At 60.5% G+C, this 22,562-nt stretch overlaps 2 protein-coding genes across 12 annotated transcripts; one reads left to right on the top strand and one right to left on the bottom strand.

The window, feature by feature from the left end:
* Positions 1-217: 217 nt before the first annotated feature.
* Positions 218-15,536, top strand: SCAF1 (SR-related CTD associated factor 1). Of its 8 annotated transcripts, none has more exons than XM_059665290.1 (12): positions 218-333; positions 3,983-4,096; positions 4,336-4,393; positions 5,033-5,127; positions 5,417-5,517; positions 5,606-5,721; positions 8,499-11,282; positions 11,950-12,032; positions 12,254-12,472; positions 14,291-14,419; positions 14,749-14,776; positions 14,832-15,184. In XM_059665290.1, the coding sequence occupies exons 2-12, from the start codon at positions 3,989-3,991 to the stop codon at positions 15,011-15,013; spliced, it is 3,903 nt and encodes a 1,300-aa protein (XP_059521273.1). In that variant the 5' UTR covers positions 218-333; positions 3,983-3,988; the 3' UTR covers positions 15,014-15,184. The 8 variants fall into 8 exon arrangements, with proteins under 8 accessions (XP_059521273.1, XP_059521271.1, XP_059521275.1 ...); XM_059665288.1 differs by lacking the exon at positions 218-333 and adding an exon at positions 714-1,022; XM_059665292.1 differs by lacking the exon at positions 218-333 and adding an exon at positions 1,394-1,418.
* A 1,005-nt stretch (positions 15,537-16,541) lies between these two features.
* On the bottom strand, positions 16,542-22,549 carry IRF3 (interferon regulatory factor 3). 4 transcript variants are annotated; one of them, XM_059665353.1, is made up of 8 exons: positions 22,439-22,549; positions 21,478-21,666; positions 20,704-20,875; positions 20,553-20,617; positions 19,508-19,700; positions 19,029-19,409; positions 17,598-17,713; positions 16,542-16,789 (listed from the first exon to the last, which is right to left on the bottom strand). In XM_059665353.1, exons 1-8 carry the CDS (start codon positions 22,493-22,495, stop codon positions 16,622-16,624), a joined length of 1,341 nt encoding a protein of 446 aa, XP_059521336.1. In that variant the 5' UTR covers positions 22,496-22,549; the 3' UTR covers positions 16,542-16,621. The 4 variants fall into 4 exon arrangements, with proteins under 4 accessions (XP_059521336.1, XP_059521334.1, XP_059521335.1 ...); XM_059665351.1 differs by having other exon boundaries at positions 21,478-21,649; positions 22,320-22,495; XM_059665352.1 differs by having other exon boundaries at positions 20,553-20,614; positions 21,478-21,649; positions 22,320-22,495.
* Between the last annotated feature and the right edge of the window lie 13 nt (positions 22,550-22,562).

Here is a 22,562-nt window from a genome sequence, read left to right as displayed (position 1 = left end):
TGAGATCACTGCATTCCTAATCCATGAGCCAGCTCGCCCAGGCCGGGACGCCTGGGTCATGAAGGGCCTATAGCCAGGAAGTCTGGGTCTTTGGAGGAAGTTGATGGCCCAGGCTCCTGGGTCCCTCGTAGAGAATGGGGCTCGAGGTCTGCATTCCTGTATCTCGGGGAGGAGGGATCTGGGGGACCTTATTATTAGGACTATCCATGTCCCGTCAAGGAGGAAGCTGAGGGCCCAGCCAGACCTGGGTCCAAGAGTTGGAGGGGCTGGGGATCCGGAATTCTTGATCCCGAGGGAATTGAGGTGGGGAACCAGAACCCGTGTTCGTGTAAGGTACGAGCTTGAGACCAGGAATGGTCCGAGGGCCCAACTCCTGGATCTCAGGAAGGAGGAAGGCTCAGACTCCTGAGTCGCAGGGAGGAGGGAAATGGGAACCCGAAATCCTCTGCCGAGTGAGAGGAATAGGAATTTACTATCCTAAATAAGGAGGCTGTAGGGCCGGCCTTTTTGGTTCTAAATTTAGAGGGGACTAGAGGGGGATCGAGATTCTGGGCTCCCCAGAATGTGGGCGGGGCGATTTGCAGTCAATCCAATTTTTTTTTTTTTTCTACTGCACGCTCCGAACTACAATTCCCTTGCATCTATCGGGCTAAATGCTCTTTAGGTCACTTCCTGGTCCTCAGCTCTTTCCGCGCGCGCAGGGCATTGTGGGGCTACATCGCGGGCTACCGCAACCCCGCCCACTTCACCTCTCACCTCCTTGCTGTCCCCGCGTGACGGAAGCGACGCGCGGACTACGCCTCCCGGCGTGCGTCGCGCGCACCCCTGCCCAGGCGCCCCGTTGACTGTTGGGAAACTGAGTCCGGAGCCTTCCCACCAGCCTTCACGGCACCGTGCACGGTACTTGAAGTCCCGGCAAGCTCGGCGGCGTCTTAACCCCGCCCGCTCTCCTCCTCTGCTCGCGAACCTCCCCAGCCCGCCCCGCCCCGCGCCGGGGCCGGAGCCGCAGCCCGAGCGGCGGGGTAAGATGGCGGCGGTGGTCCGGACCGCGGGGCTCGGGCCTATCGGGGTGGGCGGGGCGGAGTCGGGTCGCTAGTGGTCCTGCGGTCCTCCCCACACGCCGCGGGGCCCGGAGGACTTAGCGGGGCGGCCTCCGGTCCGGCAGCGGAGGTGGAGCCTGGCGCCGAACGGGGGGCCTTCGCAAGGCCCGGGGACGCGTCTGTGGGTGCCGAGGGCATCTACGGGGCGTCCCCGTGAGAACTGGGGACGTCCACCGGGCCTGGGCCGACGCTGGCGCCTGCCCTCCACCATGGGTCTTGTCTGTGGGCACTGTGGATCGTCTTGATGGGCTGGCCGGAGGCTAGGGTCTGTTCGGAGGGTTCTGGGGCCATCTTGAGATCTTGAGACATGTCCCAGAGGTGAGGGAGGTTTGCAAGAGCCGAGGACTGTCTGCTGAGCCGTCTGTGGCTCTGGGGTATGGCCATCGGGGCTGCGAAGTGTCTACATGGGCTGACCCGAGGATGCCACTCACCTACCCGGGTCCGGGGCCATTTAGCGGGCCTGCCGGAACGGGTCCTGGGTTAGGAAGTCATTCAGGGGTGGGATGTGCCCCCCAGGGGAGGGAGGCCAATACTGAGACGTGCTGAGAGGCCTGGATGGGTCTCCCGCGGCTGGGGAGCGGCTGATCGGAGTGACAGGAGGCTGGGGGACAGTTAGAAGGACCTGGACCCGCTCGGTGGCTTTGAGTGTTGCCTGCCCGGGTGCAGCCTCTATGCCCGGAGCAAATTCGAATGCCTTTTGGGCCAGATAATCAGATGGAGAATAAGACAAAGGAGATTATTGGAAAATATGTGGAACTCAAATGTGCTTGCACTTTAGAAGGTAATTCAAATGAGAGAGAAAAAAATGTCTTCAAAGTCTGCATTGCCTTGGGGCTCTGGAGTGAGCATTCGTCCACACGAGTCGGGAGCAGTCCCTAGGATCGACCCGCTAGCCATCCGGGGCAGCGCTTCTCAAACTCTCTTGACCTTGATCTACAGTTCTAAGAAATACATTTTTCATTGAGACCCCCAGCACCTACTGACATATATATTTAACCGTATACCCACGTCCCGTTGCTATTTCCACTTAGTACTTGCAACGTGAAGGATTTTCTACTGTGTTCTATGGATTTACTTTCTGTGATCAGCCGTTTGTGAAGCACTTATACCGCTATCAGTGGGAATCACTCACTGATCTAGAGGGACCTAGCAATGTCTGCAGAGCCTTGTCAAGTAAAAAAAAAAAAAAAAAAAAAAAGGAAAACGAAATGTAAGGAGCCACTGGTATGTGTGTCTTCACAGCTTGGGGCATGCCTGCATGGGCAAGTGAGAGTCTTCATACAGAGGGTTTGGGGATCCGTGTGTCTGTCTGTAGCCTGCAGATCTTGATTAAGCCTCTGTTCTGTGAATCACTGAAACTTGTGCTTCCCCCTGGAGGTGCTGGAGGGAAGCTCCAGGGCTGGGAACTGTCCTTAGGGCCTTATCAGGGCGGGTGTCAATGGGGAGTTAGGGAAGGAGCCTTTAGAGGGGTGGGAGGCGGCATGGGGGAGCTTTCAGAAAGCGTGAAAAATTGCCCAGCCTTCCATGGCTCAGTGATTGAGCGTTGACCTATGAACCAGGAGGTCATGGTTCAATTCCTGGTCAGGGCACATGCCCGGGTTGCGAGCTGGATCCCCAATGTGGGGTGGGGTGTGCAGGAGGCAGCCGATCAATGATTCTCTCTCATCATTGATGTTTCTCTCTCTCTCTCTCCCTCTCCCTCCCTCCTTCCCTCCCTCCCTCCCTCTCTGAAATCAATAAAAAAATAATATTTTTTAAAAGCTTGAAAATCTGGTAGGAGGGAGACCAGGACAGAGGTCTTTGCAGGTATGCAGTGGAGAAAGGGGGTTTGGGGGAAGCCTGGCCCCTCAAGGCTAGTAATAAAGATGATAATTATTGTTACTCTGTGCTGAGCGCTGGGTTGAGCTAAGTCTGAGGGAGAAGCAGCTCTTTTCAGTTCTCGCCGCTGTTCTCTGAGGTAGACACGCTGATTGCGCCATGTACAGATAAGCACCCTGAGTGGGGGGCCAGGGGTTCGAAGCTTTCTAGGAACTGTGAGACTGGGTATTGTTGCAGGGAAGCGGGTTTGACAGCTGGAGGGAAGCCTGCAGCTGAAATGCTCCTATTTTCCGAAGCCCTCACTAAGACAACCCCATCTGAAGATGACCTCTCAGCTTCTGTATAGTCTAAGAATTTCTGTGACATCGCGAAGGCGGCAGCCATGCTTTCATGCGGTGGGCATTCAGGCCAGAGGCGATGTCCCCGGGGGGTGTCTGGCGGGCAGCGGGCCCTTCTAAGGTTAGTTTCAAAAGCGGCACACAGGTTTTGCAAATCACACTGTCACCGTTCCCTCTTAGATACGTAAATAGTTTGGTCCCTCACCGTCAAGGAAAATGGATGACGCTTTAGGAAGTTGCGTCGTGTTGGAGGTGCACCCGACGCTCCCGCACGCACCTCATTCTAGGAATGGCGCAGGCATGGGGCTGTGGACGCACTGTCCGAAAGCACAGCTCAGCGGAGAAAAATCTTGGCGTTGGGTTGGATCCCAGGAGGGTGGGCCAGGAGGTCTTACGTCGGGTCGTGGCGGAAGCTGTGGGGTCTGCGGAGCCGGGTGTTGACATAGGAGCCGGGGAAGGCCTCCCCTCCACAGAGGAGGCAGCCGAAATCCAGACGAGGGAAGGGAATGGGTCTGCTCCCTCTGGTGTCTGCCCTGGACCTGGTGCCCCCACAAGGACTGGGATGAGGTGGGGGAGAGGGGGGATGCTGGAGAGGATACTGACTGTGGGAACGCTGGAGGCCCCTGAGGTCCTCGTGACCATTCTCTGCTTTGTCCCTGTGCGTGCACGCACACCTCACACCACCCCGCTGGCCTGCACTCCACACTCCCATCCCTCAACCCTCAGGTGACCATGGAGGAAGAAGATGAGTCTCGAGGGAAGACGGAGGAGTCGGGCGAGGATAGGGGCGACGGCCCGCCAGACAGAGACCCCACGCTTTCTCCTACTGCCTTCATTCTGGTGAGGCCTGAACCACCTGGGGCCACAGGAGGGAGGGGCTGAGAGTCTGGAATGGACTCGGGGGCCCCAGAGGGCGGAGGGGCTGGGGGCCTAGACTCTTGGCTCCTCTGAAGGGTTTGAGTCTGGTTGTAGGGTGTCCAGAATGCCTGTCTCCCCGGAGCAGAGCTCGTGACCATTTGCACGAGTCCCCTGACCGCCGCCCTTTCTCTCCACCTCTCCACCTCCCATCTTTTCTTCAGCGGGCCATTCAGCAGGCGGTGGGAACTTCCCTGCAGGGGGACCTGGCGAATGATAAAGGTACGGGGGGTTCTAGTTCCTCTGAAGCTCCCTGCCCCATCCCTGCATTCTTTACCCCAGTTTCCTTCCCGGACTTCTCCGGGGTCTCCTGGGGCCGCCCTGTGCTGGCGGAGGAGCTGGAGAGGAGGCTGCCGTGGAGGGCTCCCAGTCTGGTGGAAGGGAGGCAGTCATGGCACAGAGGTAGCCTGTGGGACCCGAGCGGGCAGGAGGTCCAGCTGAGCTAATGGAGGAGCCTGTCCAGGAGGGCTTCCTGGAGGGGGTGGCCTATTAGAGTTGTCCGGTGAGGAAGAAAGCCCGAAGAGGCAACAGCAGGCGCATAGCACAGGGATGGGCTGCAGGACTGATCTGTGTTTCTTAGGGGCGGCTGGGCAGGGAGGGAGGGAAGGCAATAGAAGTCCATGGGGACCAGGTCAGAGCCGAGCTGCCTTGTCTGGGGTTTATCCTGAGGGCAGCTAGGAGGCCGAATGGGTGAGAGCTGGAGTCTCAGGCGGGTGTTGGGGAAGTGGTAGGTGGAGGTTGGGAGAGCAGGCAGGAGCTGGGTTCCCTGGCAAGAAGGAGGGCGGGCTTCTCTTTCCTCCGCCCCCCAAAGTCTCTGCGACTAGTCCTCTGTCCCCAGTCCCCATGCATATCTCTCTGCAGATGGCTCTAGGTGTCACGGCCTTCGATGGAGGCGCTGCCGGAGCCCGCGGTCAGAGTCCCGTTCCCAGGAGTCGGGGGGAACTGACACGGCTGCTGTGAGTAAGGAGGGGCAGTGGCGATCAGGCCCTGGGCCTGGATCCCTGAGATGGGGGGGTGGGGTTGGGCATCCAGCCTCCTGGGTCTGGGGTGCTGATCAGGGGCCGTGTTGGAGAGTATGGGGGTCAGGCCTTGGGGGCAGTCAGCATGAGGGAATCGGTTGAATCCATTTGTTTCTTGGGGGGGTTCTCAGTTGTCTGGGTGCTTGAGAGGTTAGGGGCTGGGGAAATGGGACTTGCGGTCCTCACGGGATCAGGGTCAGGGTGGAGCCTCTCCTCCCTACCCCAGGTGTTGGACATGGCCGCAGACAGCTTCCTGGCAGGGTTGGTGAGCGTCCTGGATCCCCCAGACACCTGGGTTCCCAGCCACCTGGACCTGCAGCCTGGCGAGTGAGTAGTTGGGCAGCTGGAGTGGGGGAGGCCTTGGCGGGCGAGCTGGGAGCACCCCTGAGGCTCACTCGCTCCTTCTGTCCTGCAGAAGCGAGGACATGCTGGAGCTGGTGGCTGAGGTCCGCATCGGGGACAGGGGTCCGATCCCACTGCCAGTGCCCAGCCTGCTGCCTCGTCTCAGGGCCTGGAGGACGGGCAAAACGGGTATGTGTGGCCGGGGCAGAGCTGGGCCGGGGGCCGGCCTTGGCTTTGTGTGCGTCAGAAACAGTCGTGATGATTGTGTCATAGAGACAGAATCTTTATTTTCATGTTCGTTCCCCCTGTTACACTGGAATTAAGGCTGCAGTGCCTACAGATATCCCTCAAGTAGAAACCGCTCCAGGGTCCTACCTGTCAGTGTACCTGCATGGGGTCTTGTCTCCCCCGGAGGGGGCACCCCTAGCATCTCCGCCTTCCAGAGGAGAGGCTGAGAGAGGGAAGTCACTTGTTCAGGGTGGCACAGCCAGTGGCTGAGGGGTGGTCCTGAGCCCCAAGCCCAGATGTGTCCAAGTGTAAGGCCCAAGTTGTTGACGTCTGTGATGCACACCTGCCCACGTGAAAGTCTGCCCCCAGCACCACGGATGAGCACAGGTTCTCAAACAGGAGAAGGCATCGGAATCACCAGGGGGATTTTTTTTTAAATATATTTTTATTGATTTTAGAGAGGAAGGGAGAAGGAGAGAGAGAAACATCAATGATGAGAGAAAATCATTGATCGGCTGCCTCCTGCACACCCCGCACTGGGGATGGAGCCCACAGCCTGGGCATGTGCCCTGACTGTTCATAGGTCAGTGCTCAGCCACTGAGCCACGCCGGCCGGGCACCAGGAGGACTTCTTGGTGCACAGGTCGCCGGTCCGCTCTCAGGTTTCTGATTTGACCGGTCAGGGGTGGGGCTCGGAATTTGCATTTCTAACCCTGGTGATGCTGCTGCTGGACCCGGACCCCGAAGGGACCTGGGTTAGACTTCCCCTTTCCCTGTGCCTACGTGCCTGGGGAGGGGTAGAGAGGACAGGAAGAGGACGCTCTAGCAGGAGGTCAGCTGCGAGCCACTGTGGCTCAGGGACCCTCGGAGCCGGTTCACGGTTTCCTGGTCCTTTTTTGACAGCTGCATTTGACTTGTCTGTTAGGCTCGGGGACATGGTGCCTAGGACCCAACACACGCTTAGGGGCCCACAGAAGAAATTTCATTTCTTTTAAAATTAGAAATCATGGAGGATAAGTAAACAAATGAGCGGGACTGTGTTCCAATAAAACTTTATTTACAAAAACAGATGGTGGGTCCTGGGTCCTAAGTAAAATAGATGCGTAGAGAACCTAGTAGCGGTCTTCAGGAGTTATGTTTTATTACCTTATTCTAAGTGTTCTTTTGGTCTTCATTTGGAAAATACTAAGAACTTAGGAAAAAGAAAAGAAAACTCACCCTTATTTCCAATCCTATATAAAAACTACATAAAGGGTAGATGCCTGTGCTCCCAGACCACTCTGTCTAGATTTTTTTTTTTTAGTGTTGTTTTTTTTTTAATCTATCATTTTGGATATATTTAGGTATTGTCACTTGGCTTATTGCAGGGTTTTATTCTTTTTTTATTTTTATTGATTTCAGAAAGGGAGGGAGAGGGCGATAGAAACCTCAGTGATGAGAGAGAATCATTGATTGGCTGCCTCCTGCATGCCCCCACTGGGGACTGAGCCCGCAACCTGGACATGTGCCCTTGAGGGGAATCGAACCCGGGACCCTTCAGTCTGCAGGCCGACACTCTATCCACTGAGCCAAACTGGCTGGGGCCCCTGCTTTATTTTCCTCCAGAGCCCTTAGCAGCTGGCAGACTCTATGCTTGGCATGCTGATATTTCTCTCCCTGCTTGAATGTGAGCTCTTCGAAGGCAGTGATTTTTGTCTATTTTGTTCCTCTTTCTATTCCTGGTACCCCAGTCAGCACCAGGCACAGATAGGTGATAGATAAAAGTATTGAATGAATGCACGAACCCTGATTTATAAATGAGGAGACAGACAGACAGAGGTTGAGTGACTTGCCGACCGTCAGGTCATGAGGGAGGGCTGGCGCCCGGGATCCAGATCGGGAGGTGGCGCCAGAGCTGCCCTCAACCCTGTGCTTCTGTGTGACGCGCTGGCGTCCTTGCCACGGCAGGTCCTGTGGACTCTGATGTGTGTCTACGTCCTGGTGCAGGACTTGGCACTGAGACCTGTGCTTAGAGGCAGGGTTTCCGGCCTGTGGACGAGGTGACGTGGGAAAGTATGGTGGTCGCCCCGTCACGGCGGGTGTTGTCTCTACGTCCTGAGCAGATGTAGCCCCTTGAGTGGGGTCATTGCACAGTGAAGGGTCTGGAGTGGAGACTCAGGCGGCCAGGGCTCCCTAGCTCCGCCCCTTCCTGGCTCTGCAGAGGGAGCGGCACCTTTTCAGGCTCCCATTCTCTGTAAAATGGGATCACCTCCCACAGAGGCAGCCGGCTCAGCAGGCCTGAGCCTGGCCGTGCGGGCGGTCTGAGGTTTGAATCCAGCTCTCCCGCCCAAGCCCGCACCCTCTGCAGTAACATCCCTGCCCTCAGTGGTCAAGGTGGTCTTGGGCTGCGGGCCAGTGTCCATCTTAGGAGGGCGTGCAGGCTGGGGGAACACACTGACCAAGTTTGCACCCTGACTCCTCCCTGCTGTGCGTCCTTGGGGAAGCTACCGCAGCTCTCTGTGCCTCAGTTTCCTCCTGGGACCCTCGATCCACAGTATCTGGTGTAGAGTCGTTAGGAACATCCTGTGAGCTGACACACGCGAAGCGCTGGGGCGGTACCTGTAGGTGCCGGGAGTGCTGCGGGCGGGGAGGGCATGGAGGGCATGGATGGCTGCTGGCTCCCCGGCAGCCCCTTCCTGGGGGGGACAGGGAGGCGGGACTGCACCTGACCACAGCTCTGTCTCCCCGTTCCTTTGCAGTTTCTCCTCAGTCTCATTCTTCTCAACCCACCCGCGCCCGCCACCTCCTCACCTTGGGCACTGGAGACGGGGGCCCTGCCCCCCCTCCTGCCCCCTCCTCTGCGTCCTCCTCCCCTTCCCCTTCCCCGTCATCATCTTCCCCCTCCCCCCCTCCCCCACCACCACCCCCAGCCCCCCCAGCCCAGCCTGCCCCTCGGTTTGACATCTATGACCCCTTCCACCCCACCGATGAGGCCTACTCCCCGCCGCCTGCACCGGAGCAGAAGTACGACCCCTTTGAGCCGACTGGCTCCAACCCCAGCTCCTCCGCTGGGACGCCCTCACCTGAGGAAGAGGAGGAGGAGGAGGAAGAAGAGGAGGAGGAAGAGGAGGAGGAAGGCCTGTCCCAGAGCATCAGCCGCATCTCTGAGACCCTGGCGGGCATCTATGATGACAACAGCCTGAGCCAGGACTTCCCAGGTGATGAGAGCCCCCGACCGGACCCCCAGCCCCCACAGTCAACCGTGGCCCCTGCCACCCCACCCCAGGCGGACTCCACCCGGGTGGACGGCGCCACCCGCCGGCGAGTCTTCGTGGTCGGGGCCGAGGCGGAGGCCTGTCGGGAAGGCAAGGTCTCCGTGGAGGTGGTGACGGCCAGCGGAGCCGCCCTGCCGCCGCCCTTGCTGCCACCTGGTGACTCGGAGATTGAGGAGGGCGAGATCGTGCAGCCGGAGGAGGACACCAGGCTGGCGCTGTCCCTCTTCCGGCCCAGCCGGGCTGCCCGCCCTGCGCCCGCCGCTCCAGCCGCCCCCACGGCCCAGCCCCCGCCCCCGCCACCCGCCGCCCGCGCCCCGGAGGGAGATGACTTCCTGTCTCTGCACGCGGACTCGGATGGTGAGGGCGCCCTGCAGGTGGACCTGGGGGAGCCGGCCCCCGCGCAGCCCCCCGCGGACGCCCGCTGGGGCGGCCTGGACCTCCGCCGCAAGATCCTGACCCAGCGGCGGGAGCGCTACCGCCAGCGCTCGCCCTCCCCGGGCCTCGCCGCCCCGGCCGGCCCGCCCGCCCGCAAGAAATCGCGCCGGGAGCGAAAGCGCAGCGGCGAGGCCAAGGAGGCCGCCTCCTCCTCCTCGGCCACGCCGGCCCCGCCGGCCCCCGCCTCCCCCTGGGACTCCAAGAAGCACCGCTCCCGGGACCGCAAGCCGGGCTCCCATGCCTCCTCCTCCGCCCGCCACCGCTCTCGGTCCCGCTCCGCCCGCCGCCGCTCACGCAGCCCCGACCGCCGCCGCGGGGGCAGCCGCCGCTCCAGGTCCCGGGAGAAGCGGCGTCGGAGGCGGCGCTCGGCCTCTCCGCCCCCCGCCACCTCGTCCTCCTCTTCCTCGAGGCGCGAGCGGCACCGAGGCAAGCACCGGGAAGGCGGCGGCAGCAAGAAGAAGAAGAAGCGGTCTCGGTCCCGGGGTGAGAAGCGGTCGGGGGACAGCGAGAAGGGCCCGGTGCTGGCCCAGCCGCCCTCCGGCTCCACCTCGCTGGGCTCGGAGCGCGACCGCCGCCGGGGCGCGGTGCCGCCCTCCATCCAGGACCTCACGGACCACGACCTCTTCGCCATCAAGCGGACCATCACCGTGGGCCGGCCGGACAAGTCCGACCCCCGCGGCCCGTCGCCCGCCCCGGCCTCGTCGCCCAAGCGCGAGGTGCTGTACGACTCGGAGGGACTCAGCGCCGAGGAGCGGGGCGGCCGGAGCGGCGAGAAGGACCGGCGCCGCGCCGGGGCGGCCTCCTCCTCCCGGGAGAAGGGATCACGGCGGAAGGCGCTGGACGTGGGGGATCGGGACCGGGAGAGGGACAGAGAGAGGGACAGGGACAGGTCGTCCAAGAAAGCCCGGCCCCCCAAGGAGTCGGCGCCCTCAGGGCCCCCGCCCAAGCCGCCGGTCAGCAGTGGCTCAGGGTCCTCCTCCTCGTCGTCGTCCTCCTCCTCCCGGAAGGTGAAGCTGCAGTCCAAGGTGGCGGTGCTGATCCGGGAGGGCGTCAGCAGCACCACGCCGGCCAAGGAGGCGGCGTCCGCCGGCCTGGGCTCCATCGGGGTCAAGTTCAGCCGCGACCGGGAGAGCCGCTCCCCCTTCCTCAAGCCCGAGGAGCGGGCTCCTGCCGAGGTGGCCAAAGCAGCCCCCGGCAGCACCAAGCCCAAAAAGACCAAGGTGAAGGCCAAGGCCGGGGCCAAGAAAGCCAAGGGGACCAAGGGGAAGACCAAGCCATCCAAGACCAGGAAAAAGATCCGCAGCGGGGCCGGCGGCGGGGCGCCCGGGGGCCCCGTGACCCTGAAGAAGTCCAAGGCGGACAGCTGTAGCCAGGCTGCCGGGGCCAAGGGCGCAGAGGAGACGTCCTGGTCCGGGGAGGAGCGAGCAGCCAAGGCCCCCAGCACCCCGCCCCCCAAGGCCGCCCCTCCGCCCCCCGCCCTCACCCCGGACTCACAGACGGTGGACAGCAGCTGTAAGACACCTGAGGTCTCCTTCTTGCCTGAAGAGGCTGCTGAGGAGCCTGGGGTCCGAGGTGGGGCGGAGGAGGAGGAGGAGGAGGAAGAAGAGGAGGAGGAGGAAGAGGAGGAAGAGGAGCAACAGCCTGCCACCACCACGGCCACCAGCACGGCCGCCCCCGCCCCAAGCACGGCCCCTAGCGCAGGATCCACAGCCGGTGACTCAGGGGCAGAGGACGGGCCGGCTCCCCGTGTCTCCCAGCTGCCCACGCTGCCCCCACCCCTGCCCTGGAACCTGCCCGCTGGTGTGGACTGCACTACCAGCGGCGTCCTGGCCTGTGAGTGTTCCCCTTGCCGGGGCCGGGGCGGTCTGGGGTGGGCGGAAAGGACCAGGAAAGATGGCACCGGATGGGGACAGACTTGGAGGCAGTGGGAGGCCTTGGAAAGGGTGGGTATGTGGTGACCTGGACTGGGGGCCGCAGGGGGGCGAGGGCCCAGCAGGTCTGTCCAGGAGGCTTCTAGATGTTCGGGTTGATGGAAGAGAGCCGAGCAGACGGGCAAGGTGGCCAGCTCAGCACGGCTGGAGTGGGGCGTGTCCTGGCGCCCTCCTACGCGAGACTGGTATAGACTTGATGGGGGGCCAGGAAGAATGGGGTGAGCAGTGTTCCTTGGGCATGGCAGGAGTCTCTGCCAGGTCACAGACGTGGTGAGAGAGGCTGGGATTGGCTATGGGGGCTGAGCAGCCGGAATCTCACTCTGCCACCACCTTGTCAGCGATTGGCCCTGGCCCACCCACCAACACGCACACACACCTCGAGCGGCAAGGACATCGGGGTGTGGAGGGGGTGTTTTCCAGTGGCCGAGGCCCCCTTTTCTTAGTTCTGAGCCTGCGGCCTTAGGCCTGTCCAGGGGCCCCGGGGGATGGCAGTAGGTGGAGAGGTGAGATTCACTCTCACCTCCTGTCAACCCCGGACCGCCCTGTCATCAACTCTCCGCCTCCTGCAGTGACTGCACTTCTCTTCAAGATGGAAGAAGCCAATCTGGCGAGCAGAGCAAAGGCCCAGGAGCTGATCCAGGCCACCAACCAGGTGGGCTCCCCAGGGGAAGGGTCCCCACAGCCCCTTCTCTTGTCCCCTGCCTTGGGTTAGGAGAGGACCTCCAACTCCCAGCAGGCCTTGAGGCAAGATATTGGCCAGAAGCGGAGCTTGTGACCCTTGGGACTGTTGGGAAATCAGGGTGGAAATCATAGGGGTACATGTTTCCTCTTTCCCTCCACGGCCCTTTGTTCACCCTCCAACCTCTTCCACAGATCCTCAGCCACCGGAAGCCACCCTCCAGTCTAGGGGTGACACCAGCTCCTGTACCCACCTCTCTGGGCCTGCCCCCTGGCCCCTCCAGCTACCTGCTCCCTGGCAGCCTTCCCCTGGGGGGCTGCGGCTCTACCCCTCCCACCCCCACTGGGCTGGCTGCTGCATCTGACAAGAGAGAGGGCAGTAGCAGCTCCGAGGGACGAGGGGACACAGATAAGGTGAGCTGGGCTTGGGAGCGGTGGGATGATGGTGACAGTTTTGCAGAGAACAGGAGCAGATACTGAGATGCAGGGGCCCAAGGAGAATGGCAAAGACGATGCCAGTAGACGGGGCCGTAGATTTTAAAAAACTGAAGTGGTTAAATTGTGAGGATCTGAACTGTCACTCTAATGGATGAATGGGTGCTGGGCAGGTTTTTAAAAAAATATATATATGTGTGTGTGTGTGTGTGTGTGTGTGTGTGTGTGTGTGTGTGTGTAGAGAGAGAGAGAAAGAGAGAGAGAGAGAGAGATAAGGATATAAACACACTCGTACCCACTACAGTCTACCCCTTGGTTGCCATATCCATCCCTCCTTCCCTCCATACCTCCCTCCTTCCTTCCTTCCCTTTCTCCATACCCATCTTTTTGTGTAAGGGAAAGAGTGGTTGACAAATAAAAATCGAGCATTTTCTAGATGAAGGAAGGAAGAATAGATGCTGGGCAAATACAAACAGGTTTTCCATCCGGCTCCTCCTCCAGACCTCGGGCCGTTACCTTTTTGGTCAGTTCAGGATGCTTTTTGTTAAGGTCCAGCAGCCTATCGCTGATCATGGCTGCCCGCCCCTCAGTACACTTCATGTACGCGCCAGAGGGAGAGCAGAGTGAACCCCATAAACAGCGCCGTGTGAGGGGCAGTGGCAGGGCACCGCTCCTCGGGTCACTGGTGCGTCCAGCCGCCATGGTCTGCAGGACAAGGACAGTACGGCCCTGTGACCAGCAACGGGCCCCTTGCTCTGTGCGTGAGGCCACTCTGGTCTGTTCTCTGCCTGCTGTCTTCCCTTGCCACATCTGAGATGGCTGTGGGGAACAGCCCCCTTCTCTGTAGAAATCCACTTCCCGTTGGGTTAGGGAGGCCTGAGGACTCTCGGGGTGGCCGGTGGCTCTCCTAGCAGTGGCGCTGCCCACGCAGCAGACAGTTTGCATCATCTCTTCCGAGATGCTGGCCCTGAAGTCTGGAGTGTGCTGCCCTTGCCACTCAGTTCACTGTTCCCGTCTTCCCTCAGCCCTGGCCCTGGAGGGCGACCTCCCCAGCGTTGCTGTTTCGGGTGACTGTCCCTTGTGCAAACTGGCTCTGGCTTGAATGTGCTCTCCTGCTAGAGGTGTCCTATCCGTCGGTTTTTGCAAAGATCCCACTTGAGGTTGAGGCAGGGGTTGGGGTCTCTCAGCTGCTCCCTGTCCTGTCCCCACCTCAGAACAGTCAGCTCCCCTTGCTGTGGCCTCCATGTGTCACCTCCCCCTCCCCACGAGTACTGTCTGCATTTTACAAGTGAGCTGTAGAGGGGTTTGGTCCCTCGCCCAGGCCACGGGTGGTAGAGCAGGATTCTAGCACCTTCACCCCCGTGCCCTCACCTCCTAACCAGTCCTGGACCCCCGGCAGCCAGGGCAGTGTCGTGAAGCCGACGCTGGGAAGCCTGGCCACACGTTCCTGCTGCGATCAGAAGCGTCATAGAGTCTGATGACAACAGTCGTCCTGCTTGGCTAACGTCTTGTCTCCCCACTGGACTGTGAACTTTGTCAGGGCAGGGGACACGTGTGTCCATGGCCACCTGGGACAGCCAGAGTGCGGCCTGGAGGGCGTGCTCAGTGACACTCAGGGGCCCAGGTCTGTGGTCCGTGGTGACCTCAGCACGGGGGGCCCAGGCAGCCCCTGAGCACGGCGTCCCCCTCCAAGAGGGGCTGCTGGTCCAGGAGGCTGAGCGGCGGGCAGGGGTGGAGGCCGGGTCCCGCAGGAACTCACCTGGCCTTGCTGTCCCCTTTCCCCGTCACTGTCGCCAGTACCTGAAGAAGCTGCACACACAGGAGCGGGCGGTGGAGGAGGTGAAGCTGGCCATCAAGCCGTACTATCAGAAGAAGGACATCACCAAGGAGGAGTACAAGGACATCCTGAGGAAAGCCGTCCACAAGGTGGGCCCCTGGGGACGGGCACGGAGGCGGGCCCCGGGGGACGGGCACGGAGGCGGGCCCCGGGGGACGGGCACGGAGGTGGGCCCAGAGGGGGACAGGCACGGAGGCGGGCCCAGAGGGGGACAGGCACGGAGGCGGGCCCAGAGGGGGACGGGCACGGAGGCGGGCCCAGAGGGGGACGGGCACGGAGGCGGGCCCAGAGGGGGACGGGCACGGAGGTGGGCCCAGAGGGGGACAGGCACGGAGGCGGGCCCAGAGGGGGACGGGCACGGAGGTGGGCCCAGAGGGGACAGGCACGGAGGTGGGCCCAGAGGGGGACGGGCACGGAGGTGGGCCCAGAGGGGGACAGGCACGGAGGTGGGCCCAGAGGGGACAGGCACGGAGGTGGGCCCAGAGGGGGACGGGCACGGAGGTGGGCGGAGGACGCGGCGCGGAGACAGGAGCGCAGACAGATGTGCGCAGCGGGGGAGACTGAGGGATGGGGGGTCAGTCTGCAAGGTGAGGAGGGTGACAAGATCTCAAGCCCATCTGGGCCGTTCTGCTGGCATCGGGATAAGTAGGGACATTGGCCTGGATATTGGGGAGCTATCCTAGTCTCAGGCTGTGCTCAGCAGTCCAGGTGGACGGGGCTTGGGGGGGCTGGCAGTGATCGCAGCTGCCCCTCGCTCCCCAGATCTGCCACAGCAAAAGTGGGGAAATCAACCCCGTGAAGGTGAGCAACTTGGTGCGCGCCTACGTCCAACGCTACCGCTACTTCCGCAAGCACGGCCGCAAGCCAGGGGACCCCCCAGGACCCCCACGGCCACCCAAGGAGCCAGGGCCCCCTGACAAGGGCGGCCCTGGCCTGGGTCTGCCCCTGCCCCCTCTCTGAGACCCCCAACAACCCCACTTCCTTCCTCCGCCTCTTCAGAATTCTGGACGTATTTATGGCTCCACCTCTCCACTTCCCTCCCCCGTCAGTGGGATGATTGGGAGAGGGTTGCTGTGGGGATGAGGAGAGCCCCCTGCCTAGCCCTGTGCCCATTTCCTTGTCCCAAGCCTGTCCCCATCGCCTCTCCCCTCTGTTCATGTCCCTCCCCCAGTTTCATTAAAGATTTCATGAAATGTTACCTTCGAACCCCGTGATTTTAGCCCTTTCTTTTCAGAGTCTGATTTGGGAAGGGGTTAGGGAGGGACACACAGGCAGGAGGCTTGGCCCAAGTCTGAGGGTGGTTAACAGGGAGACCGGACTGTGGCTCGGGGCCAGTACTGCCCCTCTCCGGGCCTCAGTCTCCTTATCTATAAAGTGGGTGTTGTGAGGATTAAGTGAGACCCAGGCAGGGGAAGCACTTAGGACCCTCCCGGGAGGCTGTCAGCGGCTGCTGCTGAGAGGGTGGTGACGGCACATAGGGGCCAGGCTCCTGGTCAGTCTTCCCAGCTCGGGGCACCCAGGTGCTGCTGGTCTGCCTGGGACGTGCCCGCCCCCATCGGGTTGCGCTGTGCTTTGCCAGTCCATGAGGTGGGGGCCACATGGTGCGCAGGGCGGTGCTGGCCTCGCTCAGTCCTGTGGCCCAGAACCCAGGCGTGGTGAGGAAAGGCGGCAGTGCCCGGGCCGCCGAAGCACGTGGGCTCCAGGGTGGGGCACAGAGCTCCTTTACCACTGCCCGTCCCAGCCCCCGACAGAGGACGTGCCTGAGGCCACCCCGCAGGGGCTGGAGGGAGCCAAGGCCCCCGACAGACAGGGCCGTTTAGGCAGGGAGCTCTCTGCATACCGGAGCTTGGCCCTGGCTGTTCATAGGCAACATGGGGATTCCGGAGGCGGCCCTGGGCCTCCCTCGGAGAGCAGTGGCTTTGAAATGAGGCTGGATTCTGACCCCGCTTGCATCTCCTACTTTGTGACCTTTGCTCTTCTCTAAGTCTCACTGTCTCGGTCTGTAAAGTGGGAATGACTGTCACCTTCTCAGCAGGTCCATGGAAAGAGGTGTGGAGGTGATGAGTGTCTGCTGCCCCTTACAGTGTCTCGCCCTCACTGTGAGCACCCGAGCTGTGGGTGGCCTGCAGACGCATAAACTGAGGTCTGAAGGAGCAATGCCCAGCTTGGGTCAGGGCTGGCCTGGGGACACCGAATACCACACACAAGTGGTGACAGTGGCAAGAAGTAGTTTATTGGTGGAGGCGAGGGACCGGCACCCACAGGTGGTGGGTGCCGACCTGGCCAGTGACCTAGAAATCCATGTCCTCGACCAGGTCCTGCAGATAGGCCTTGTACTGCTCCGACGTGAGGGAGAGAGGCTGGCTGTTGGAAATGTGCAGGTCCACGGTGTTCTCCAGCGAGGAGGCCCCCCCGACCCGCGCCATTTCCAGCAGAGCCCTGAGGCACGTGGGGACAACCTACAGGAGGTGGGGAGAGACATGGTCAGGGGAAGCACCCAACACCGTCTACTGCAGAGGGTGGGGCTGAGTGGAATACAACTCCCAGCAGGTCCCACCGTAGCCCAGGATGAATTCCTGGGCTCAGGACTCCTGGGAGCTGTAGTTCCTCACAGGCTGCTAGGACGTACAGTCCACCAACTCCCACATGCTTCTGGGTGTCCCAGCCATGGAGAAGGCATGGCCGGGACACCCACAAGTCTCTGGGAATGAATGGTGGTTGCAGCCCTAGCTGGCTGGTGTCACTCAGTTGGTAGGAGCATCATTCCATACACTGAAAGGTTGCAGGTTCCATCCCCATGCATCAGGGCACATATGGGAGGCAACCAATTGATGTCTCTCTCTCCCCGTGCCTCCCACCCGCCGTCTAAAAATCAATGAAAATAGCCCTAGCTGGTTTGGCTCACTGGATAGAGCGTCGGCCTGGGAACTGAAGGGTCCCAGGTTCGATTCCGGTCAAGGGCATGTACCTTGGTTGCAGGCACATCCCAGTGGGAGATGTGCAGGAGGCAGCTGATCGATGTTTCTCTCTCATCGATGTTTCTAACTCTCTATCCCTCTCCCTTCCTCTCTGTAAAAAAAATCAATAAAATAGATTTTTAAAAAAAGAAGAAAAGAAAATATCCTCTGGTGAGGGGGGGGAAATGGTGATGTAGTGAGTTGGAAATTTTAATTTCTCCAGGGGTTTCTGGGAATTGTAGTTCCTGGGAGCAACCTATTCTTTTGGAAGACCCGCCCCCTCAGCTCCAGGATCCTAAGGCGCAGGCACCTTGACCATCACTAGCTTCTTGGTCCACGGCTGGTGCTGGGGCCATGGCTCCGCTATGCAGAACCAGAAGGTGTAGCGCGGTGAGCGTCCGCTTCCATTGATGAAGGCAATCAGATCTGGGGGCCCAAGAGCCTAGTCAGGGATGGGAAGACCTCTACCTGCCCCTCCCCCTAAAACCCGAAGAATATCCTACCTTCCCCACTAACCGAAAGCCTGGCATACCTCTGCCATCAAAACCAGGGGGCTGCTGAGGTGCATCAAGTCCCCATAATTCTGGCACAAACATAGAAGTTCCTTTTCCCTCCCACCCATCAGGGTAGGGCTGGACGATCCGCTCCCACCTCCCCCTGAGCATCCAGGATGGGGAAACGGCCCCAGGAGGGGAATCCTCTCCCAAAGATGTTGACAGTTACTGCTCTTTAACCCCCAAGGCCACACTGTCTCTACGTAGCCATTAGCCACCAGGGCTATTGAAATGGTAACTAATTAAAATGCAAATAGTTTAAAACTCACTTCCTCAGATGCTCTCAGCGCATCTAAGTACTCAATAGCAATGTGGCTGGATACTGTACGATATTGCGGAGTGCAAAGAAAGTGCTATTGGCTAGCAAAGTCCTACGGGATCTTTCCTGTGTCTGTCTGTCCACCATAAGCCTATATAATAAAGAGCTAACATGCAAATGGTCCTCACGCCCTCACGCCCTCGCGCTGGAACTGTTCAGACACTCAACACTGGGGAGAGAGGAATGGGGACCAGCCAGGCACAAATGAGCTCGCGAGAGAGGAATGGGGACCAGCCAGGTCCCGGGTGCCTGCAGCCCAGGTGAAGCCACCCGCCCACAGTTCCTGTGGCTGCGGCCGGCCCGGGAGAAGCCGGCCCAGGTCCTGGGTGCCTACGGCCGGCCAGAGGGAGGGAAGCCCGGGTCCCGGGTGCCTGCAACCGGTAGGAAAAGGGGATCCTGGGTCCCGGGTGTGGGGCAAGGCGGAGGTGGTTAGGGGCGATCAGGCCAGCAGGGGAGCAGTTAGGGGTGATCAGGCAGGCAGAGGTGGTTAGGGGTGATCAGGCACATAGGCAGGCGAGCGGTTCGGAGCCAGCGGTCCCGAATAGCGAGAGGCAGTTGGACATCCCCCAAGAGGTCCCAGATTGAAGAGGGTGCAGGCCGGGCTGAGGGACTCTCCCCCCTCCCGTGCACGAATTTCGTGCACTGGGCCTCTAGTTGGTAATAATGATGACGACTATGGCAGCTAGTTCCTGAGCACCTTCTGTGCAGGGGGCCCCGTGCCTCCTCCCAGCTCCGGGTAGGCAGAGGGAGGGAGAGGGCCCTCTGACTTGCTAGGCTCACAGCAGTCTAGGCTAAATGGCCAATAGCAGCAGGATCCCGAAAGGTCAGACCCCGGGCTCTTAACCACTGGGGCCCCCTCTCCACTCACCTGCCACAAATGGCCCCAGGTTGAACACGCTTCCTTCCGTCTCTTTGGGGACCTCGCCATCAGGCCCGCGGCCGCTGTCGGGGAGAAGCTCCTCGCCCACAGCCCAGTATGTGTGGCAGGGGCCCAGCCTCTGGGCGCAGAGCCGCTGCCCTTGCCTCCACAGAGCGAGTCCCCCGCCCAGGCCGCTCAGCACACGACTCACATAGTCCTTCGCGGCCCTGTCTGCCAGGAACGCCCCAGGGTCTGGCAGTGTTATCGGCTGCCCGGGGAGTGTCCTGTCCCCTCCTTCTGACCCCACCAGCCGCAGGCCCCTCGGGCAGAAGACCGTCTGCTGGAAGACTTGGCGACCCCGGTAGAAGGCAGTCACCTCGAACTCCCAGTCTGAGCAGCAGCGGCCGCAATGTGAAGGGAGAGATTGAGAGCGTGTTAGGGCCCATCACCCCAGATCCAGCTCCTCCCAGCCCACAGCTGGCACTCACCGTCCTGGGGCATCAACAGCTGCTTCAGTGGGTTTTCAGGGGGCGCTGGGTTTGGGTAGGGAGCAGGAATGTCTAAGTTGGGGCTCAGCAAGAGCTGAGGGGGGTATTCAGGGGCCACAGCCAGGCTCGAGGCCCCCTCATCTGGAACTGAGCCCAAGGCCATTTCATTCAGTAACTCCTCCAGAATGTCTTCCTAGAGAGAGAGAGAGAGAGAGAAGGGTCCAGGCATTTCCACAGCATTTTCTGAAGAGTTCCCATGGGTCAGGCCTTGTGTTCAGCAATATGGGGACCCAGAGAGGAGACAGTCCTGAGCCTTGCTCTCTAGGGCAGTGATGGTGAACCTATGACACGCGAACTCATTTTTTGGGTTGATTTTTCTTTGTTAAATGGCATTTAAATATATAAAATAAATATCAAAAATATAAGTCTTTGTTTTACTATGGTAGCAAATATCAAAAAAATTTCTATATGTGACACGGCACCAGAGTTAAGTTAGGGTTTTTTAAATGCTGACATCCCGAGCTCAAAAGGTTCGCCATCACCGCTCTAGGGGTTTCCGATCTAGGGGAGAGACCGCCCTGGGCACAGAGCGCACAATGCTCTGATGTACGCTGAGGGCTAAGAGGTCCAGGAGAGCAGCTAATTCAGCCCAAGGATCTGGCTCCACGCAGGCAAGGGCTGGGCAGAGAAGTCTGGGGAGAGTGCCCCAGGGGATTTTTCCTGGCACAGACATCAGCAAGAGCAAGGGCAGGGAGTTTCTGGTTCCCAAGAGGCTGGAAAGCGAGGAAAGGAAAGCAACGGAGGTGTGTTAGGGCCTCGAATGCCTGGTGAAAACGGAACTTTCTCCTGAGGGTGCTGGGACGCCACGGAGGGCTGTGAGCAGGAGAGGGGGAGAGTCAGCTCTGGGTCAGGGGAGGGAGAGAAGGGAGGCCAGGGAGGAGGCGGACAATGGTCCGTGGGGAGAATGAGGCCTGGACAGGTCCACAGGGACGCAGAGGCGATGGGACAGACACTGAGGGGGCAGGGGGGCTGGGCACAGGCGTACCTGGGTGTCGGAGGTACTGAATCTGCCATCGGTGTCCGGAGAAGTCTCAGGGAAGTCCCCAACTGCTGGCGAGAGAGGTGGTGAGCGGAAAAGGGGTGCTAGGGACTCTTACGATCCCATTCCTCCATGAGAACCCCCGCTTCCAGCACACCTGAGTTCACAAACTCATAGATCTTGTGCGGGTCGTGGGGGTCCTTGCTCCGGTCCTCAGCTAAACGCAACACTTCCTTCCTGTTCAGGGCAGACCTGAAATTCCTCTTCCAGGTTGGCAGGTCAGGCCTATCTCTCCCAGGAATGTAGGCACCGCTGGCCTCTGCCCAGGCCTGGGGAACCAATGGGACCAGGATAGAGGAGCGGATGGTTCCGACCCCACCCCAGGGGTCATAACCCTGCCCCCTCTCATCCTAGCACCCACCCTGTTAAGGTTCTATCCCCAAATTCTCAGATTCTCTGTGCCCTAAGTCCCCCTGCCTCCACCTTTCAAAATCCTTTGCTTTCTAAGCCAACCTTCCAGGCCCTACTAGGTGTCTAACTCTGCAACCAACCTGCCCTAGGGCACCCTCTGGAATAGCCCCGCTCCCTCCCACTCTAACTCTAACTGGGTTTACCCCCACTGGTGTCGTATTCTAAGTTGGTGGTAAGTACCCTCAGCTTCAGCCCAGTCTGGTCTCATGTTCCAAGACCCGCCCGCAGAATTCTACATCCAAGATCCCATCCCCGGTGAGCCCTGAACTCCCAGGATGCATTTCCTCCATGGTCTAACCTGCTTTCCTAGTTCTATTCCTGGAACCTGGGCTCTCCAGCTATCCCACACCTATCAGCTATCCTAAGCCCTCCCCATCCCCCTGGAACTCCACTCCTCAGAGTGCACCCCACCCTAGGGCACCCGCACCTTCGGGTTTCCTGAGTCTCAGCTCCCACACACCTGGAAGATGCCGAAGTCCTCCTGCTGGGCATCCTGCCGCAAACCGTGCTTCCAGGGGATGCGGAAGCGCCTGCGGCTCTGGTCCAGCCAAGCCACGCCCTCCAGCTGCCCCTCGTCCAGCTGAGACACCAGCCAAGGCAGGATCCGAGGCTTTTGGGATCCCATGTCGGGCCTGCTAACAATGGGCAGGTCATGGGCGCAGGCGGCCTCTCAGGCCCACCCTGGACCATCCTCTCACGGGCCACGGCGCAGGTCCCTCGCCTGTATTTTCTCGGGGGAACAAACAGACCTCACCTCCTCCAATCCTCCAATTTAGCGAGGACTCCCTCCCAAATCCATTGCAGGGCCCCCTCGTTCCCCCGGCTTCTGTGCAGACCCCACTACCCCATCAATTCCGCCAGCAGAGACCCTTCCCTATTCCACTCCAAACCCCGCCCTCCCGCCCGCCCTCCCCATCACCCAAGGCAGGTACCCCCACTTCCAAGGTGGCGCCTAACAGCAGACGCTGCTCTTCTGTGGACTTCCACCTCCCACGAAACCTCTCCCACGGTTCCCCACAGACGACCCCCTCCCCCGGTTCCACCGCAGACCTCCCTCCACAGTCCCCCGCAGCGAGCCTCCCTCGACCAGGGCGCGCTCCCCTCTGTCTGACTCTGAGGGTGCTGCCTCCCCGCTACTCTTTCTGTTTATTTTTCTGCACCTGCCACTGCTTCACTTCTCCCCTTCCTTGCTTCACTTTCTCCAGGGTAAAAAGCCCCCTTCCATGTCATGTCAGACTCATCCTTTCTCCCGTTCCTCACTCCGGGCTTCCACCAGCTCCCCGGCTCTTCCGCGTCACCCACCTAGCGGGACGGGGCGGGGCGCGCAGGGTGCTGGGGCCACCCCTGGCTTTGGGTCCCATAGCGCGCGAACACGGAGCTGCACCCCACCCCCACCCCTTACCGTCAGCTGAGCCTTCAAGGGCGGTGGAGCTCCGTTTGCTGCAGATTTCTTGAAATGAAAACGACTTTCTCGTCATTTGGGCAACAAACCACAGAGAGGTGGCACCCGCAGCCCGGACATTGCTCCTCCCCGTGCCCCTTTTT

Source organism: Myotis daubentonii, chromosome 15 (assembly GCF_963259705.1).
Source record: "Myotis daubentonii chromosome 15, mMyoDau2.1, whole genome shotgun sequence".
Lineage (NCBI taxonomy): Eukaryota > Metazoa > Chordata > Mammalia > Chiroptera > Vespertilionidae > Myotis > Myotis daubentonii.
The sequence above is the reverse complement of the archived record's forward strand: the minus strand, read 5'-3'. Positions and strand labels throughout refer to the sequence as shown.